The 5,138-nt window shown below is 36.2% G+C and overlaps 2 protein-coding genes across 2 annotated transcripts in view; both read right to left on the reverse strand.

The window, feature by feature from the left end:
- Positions 1-5,138, reverse strand: part of LOC102582957 (putative late blight resistance protein homolog R1A-3) — a 54,952-nt gene that overhangs the window by 45,892 nt on the left and 3,922 nt on the right. The gene's annotated exons all lie outside the window — the stretch shown is intronic.
- LOC102583285 (putative late blight resistance protein homolog R1B-14) overlaps positions 1,798-5,138 on the reverse strand; it is a 6,017-nt gene continuing 2,676 nt past the window's right edge. The window contains exons 4-5 of the mRNA XM_015304639.1: positions 2,918-5,129; positions 1,798-2,716 (exon numbers count right to left, since the gene is read on the reverse strand). Of these exons, the coding sequence (XP_015160125.1) occupies positions 2,934-5,129 (2,196 nt within the window). The 3' untranslated portion in view covers positions 1,798-2,716; positions 2,918-2,933. The remainder of the gene's footprint in view (positions 2,717-2,917; positions 5,130-5,138) is intronic.

Below are 5,138 nucleotides of genomic sequence, written 5' to 3' on the forward strand. Positions count from 1 at the left end.
TTTCTAATCATCAACCAAACATGAGAAAATAAGTCAACTTTGCCCTTATTGATTTCTGATACAGGTAATTTCAGGATAGGCCCAAAAACAGAGGAAACTTTGCCCGATTTTCTGTAGATTTCTGGTTAAGGCTTGCTTTGGGATTCTTTCCCTTAGTGCCGGTCACAGACCTAATTTGGGTCGTGACATTAATAATCTGTCTAATAATATTTTTCTCCTGTCCCGACTTGGGCTAATGGAAAAAATTACTTATTTTGATAAAACTAATAAGATTTTTTGTGAGAGTAGCTGAAGTAGAATCAATAGAGACCCCGAGAGCTCTGATTAAGCATATTCATACCTTTTGACATAATTTTGTTAGACAGGTTGAAGTAAGAGATTGAAGAAATAGTTCGGTTGAAAGGCGAACAACAAAAAGACGAATCAAATAGCTAGATCTAGAGTTCCAAGATTACTAAAATACAATTCATTGACTTCACAACTCCTTTAAATACCGAAAGTTCTCACTTTTTAACAAATCTAAATGGATGAAAGCTTCTCAGAAAAAACTTTAAGAGAAAATTTCAAGCCTACTCTAAACGTAAAGGGATCGTTTTCTTGACCACCCCCATCATGTTATTATGCTGTCAATAAAGTTTAGCAAACGAGATCGTACCTTTACACAGGCAGAAGTTTAGCTACAGAACCCTTTGTTTGAGAAATAATGCTGAAGAGAATAAGCTATTGGATAAAAAAGAAGTGTAGTTGAAAGAAGAATCAAAATATACAATTCATTAATCAATTGTTAATTCTTCTGCTTTTAGTAATTGAAAGGCCACCACCAACATAAAAAAGAATGAAATATTAAAATACAACCCATTGGCTTCTCAAGTCTTTTTTTAATCAATTATTTGCATCTCTCTTGTCTTTGACAATATGTGACCTGTAAAATACTAATCTAATAGAAGCCCAGCCAATTTTTGTACTGTTGAAAATGACGAAGAAAAAAACAAGTGGTTGTCATTTTATATAAGTTCATTTGAGAATTTCATCAAACACATTGTAGACATTGGCAATTTCCACTACAAAAATTGTGTAAGAAGGAAGAAGAACCTGTTCCTTTGCACCCACAATGAAATTCCCAGCAATAGATTTTTAAACTTGCCTTCTGTGGATTTTTATTAATAATAATGGTGTTGGTGCTGCCATTTTATTCTCCAGAACCATAAATTGTAACAAGTTGTTTGTGGCCTGTGGGCACAAATTTGTTTATTCTCAAAATATGCCTCAATTATTGACTCTCAAGTATCAAGATCAGTGTAATTTCACAAGTGGGTCTAGGGACGTAGAGAGGTTGTTTCCAGTAGAACAGTGTAATTTTCAATTTTTTTCAAGAATTGTATTCCGAAATCATATTTGGACATAGAATTATTACAATTCTCAGCTGAAATTTAACTTGAATATTCCAAAATTCAAAAAAATCCAAATACTTGTTTTCACATTTTCCACTCCGAATCACTCACAACAATTCAACATTTTCTCAAATTATATTCAATTTTTTTTATTACCGTGGTGTTCGGATCAAATTTCACACTTTGATCTGCTGAAATTTGAACCTAAGACCAAATGGTCCTCATTTCTAAGTCACTTCATGGACCATTAGGTCACACTGTTGGGTGCCAAGTTATATTCATGTCCAAACATCACTTGGCCAATTTCCATATACCATTTTTCAACCTCGTCTTTTTTTTTTTCTCTGATTTCACATTTTTAATGTTCAAACACCCACTTATACTCTGCTTGTTTATTTCTAAGAAATTCCAAAAGATTTGAATTCCATTTGCATAATGTAATTGTAAGGGTCATGGCATACACTTGATATTTTCTCAAAAGTAAAGACTTGATACACACAAGGGAAAGTCATTGCAAACTTGCAATCCCTTGCAGTGGGGAATGATGGCCCCAAAACCAGTATCGAGCAATCCAAGGGTTAGATAATTAACTAACACCATTTTCATCAGAGGAATAAATTGAACATGCTCATAATATTACCCATCCAAAAACATAATAGTATTTGTTACTTCTAATCCCTCGGTCAAGGGTGAAATTGATGGTGTCTGAGCTTCAAAAGCCTTCTTCAATAACCTTTAGCTCCCATCTTCCGTTGACTACAACCAGCATGCTAAAACTACACAAGGGGCTTGAGCAAAAAAATTAGGTAATCAGGAGTTTGAGGCTTGAGTAAACACAAATGAAACCGAATCAAGTTAAACCAGTTCCTTGCAATAGTAACCAAGGGGGCATTTGTCATTTGGCAGCACAAGTATAGAACCAAGTGGAGCCAGCTGAGATAGCTCTGTCAAGGATACATTCAGTTCTTGCGCATAAGGAAATACCCTTATTAAGTCCTCACAATAGTTAGCTATCTCCTCAAGACCGATAATCTTGCACATTCAGATGCAAAGATTAAAACTTTTTTCACCTATAAGGACAGCAGTACTCATGAATGATAACCATGACAAGTTTTTCTATTTTATTACAAATGCAGTTACTGTATCGAGTCTCAAAACTATACAAAAGTTAAGCTGAGATATAGGACAACTTTCATATAGAACAGAGGTTGCGAACCTTTTGTGTTCTTTCCCATCATAGCAGAGAGTTGAAGGGTAGCAACTCTTGGAATACATATTCACCACAACAGAATAAAAGAATTGTAACCATCTTCTTTACATGTGATCTGCAAATAAAATTAAACTGGTCAAAGTAATTGGAAAAAGAAATACTTCAACTAGCAAATGGATACGTTGATTTGAATTTTGAAAGCTCTATGTCGACACTTTTGTTGGAAAAATTTAGTACTGTTCAGTTGAGACTTTCATTAAACACATTGTAGACATCTTTTAACAAGAATCAGAACAGCAAAAGAATAGAGAAGAACCTGTTCACATATAATGCTACTTAAATAACGGGATATTCTTCTGGCCAAGGATCTGAAGCTCGTCCCCTCCCCTCAAATCTTCAGCGTATTCCTTAATCTTGAGAGCAGAATCTTCAAGTTGAGGGCTCTTTACAAGTTTGATAATTTTCAATGAATAAATATCCCCAAAACTAGGCGGAATCTCCTCAAGCTTACGACATCCCTCCAGTTTTAATTTCTCAAGGGAGGGAAAGGATTCCTCTCCAACCTCCCACTTGGAAAGAGTCACTTGATACAACTTCAAATATTTGAGATTCTCAAAGGTGTCTTCCTCCCCCATGTTCCATTCTTCCCCATGGATGATTGTCTCATAAAGGAACAACTCTTCAAGGTTGGGCAGTCTCGCTATTGTTGATAGTGAATCGGATGTCATAGGAAATTCATTCAACCACAATCTTTTCAAACTCGAAGGAAAGTGAAAATCCCATGGCCGATTTATGGCTGCAGAGGACCCACTGTCATTTGTGTTTGAACTTGCAAAACTTACTTTGAGGTCTTCTAGTTCAGTTAGGAAATCCAATTTCGGGAACCAATAATGCTCTGTTGAATAATCCCATGACTCCTTGAGTTCAAATGTAAGATGTTGAAGATTGGGAAACCTTTTGAAAATATCCTCTGTATCTTTCGAATAGGAAAGCAGGAGTTGCCCTAATAATGTCAACTTCTCTAACTTTGTGTCCTCTGCTATCAGTATTGATTCATCTGCATCCATATCAAAGAAAGAACAAGCATTCATGGCCACCAGTCGCAATTTTACAAGATCCCAAATTCTCGGTAATAGTATCAAGGTTGATTCTTTGTTATCCACCCGCAGGAATTCTAGATTCCAGAGGTTTGAGAAAGACAAAGGCAGAGATTTAACTTGTGTCCCAATTCTTAAGTACCTCAAATGATTCAACATGCATATTTCATTCAGCAAAGTATCTTTAACCATGATAAAAGAGGGACCCAGGTACAACACTCTAAGAAGCCTTAAGTGTCTTAGGTGAAATGTATCAGAGAGACAATCGCCCATCTTGTCTCCATTTATCCTCAAAGAATAGAGGTGTTTACCAGAATGCCTTTTCTTATTTGAACCGAACAGGTCAAAATTAAGCCCAAAGTGCTCCTCATCATCATCATAATCAATGGTAATTTGACGAGGCAACAAATCTGATGTAGCACTTGAACTTATCAAATCAAACAACTTTTCCTCTCTTGCTTTTATCAAGCAATAGTCATGCACAAGATCATGAACTTGGTAAGTCGGGTCATCACCTATCTCATTGAAACAAATTACCAAGCTACTGGAAATTAAACCATCCAAATAAATCTTCACCACTTCTTCCATACTCTTCATTTCTGTCTTCTCCACAAACCCTTCAGCACCCCATACACATTTCAACTCATAGATTGTCAATTCTTTGTCCTTCGGCCTACTTGCAAAGTAAAGCAAGCATGGCTTCAGGTGATCAGGTAAGTGGTCATAACTTATTTCTATAACTTTCATCACTTCCACTTCATTCTTCAAAATAAAGGAATGCAAATTATTTACAACTTCAAGCCACACACTCTTTTTGTTTTCCCTCCCAGCAATGACTCCAGCAATCAGATCCACCACCAAAGGAAGCCCTTTACAATTTTCGGCTATTTCTTTACCAACATCCAATAGTTCATCAGGGCAACTCTCGTTTCCAAATGCCCTTTTCTCTAATAACTCCCAACTTTCTTCTGATCTTAGCAATCGAAGGTTAAGAGGATCAGTGTAGATCATTCCATGCAAAGCCACTTCCTTTTCTCGAGTTGTCAAAATAATTCTACTTCCTTTCTCAACTTCTGGAAAAGGTCTTGTTAACTCATCCCATGTAGTAGTATCCCACACGTCATCTAAGACAATAAGATACCTCTTTCCATACAGTTGTTTCCGTAGCTTATCAACAACATCAATATTCTTAATCAATTTTGAATCCGAGCCATTAACTTGATTAAAAATTTTATTCAACAAATTCTTTTCGTCATATTCTTGGTCGACTGTGCACCATGCGCGAAGGTCGAAATGACAAGAAATTGATTTATCCGTGTATACTTTGAATGCCAAAGTAGTTTTGCCTGAACCCGGCATACCAGTGATCGAAATGACATCTAGATCTGTTGGTCCACCAATGAGCTTTCTAAGTATCCATTTTGTCTCCTCCTCAAAACC

Source organism: Solanum tuberosum, unplaced genomic scaffold, assembly GCF_000226075.1.
Source record: "Solanum tuberosum cultivar DM 1-3 516 R44 unplaced genomic scaffold, SolTub_3.0 scf00584, whole genome shotgun sequence".
Taxonomy (NCBI): domain Eukaryota; kingdom Viridiplantae; phylum Streptophyta; class Magnoliopsida; order Solanales; family Solanaceae; genus Solanum; species Solanum tuberosum.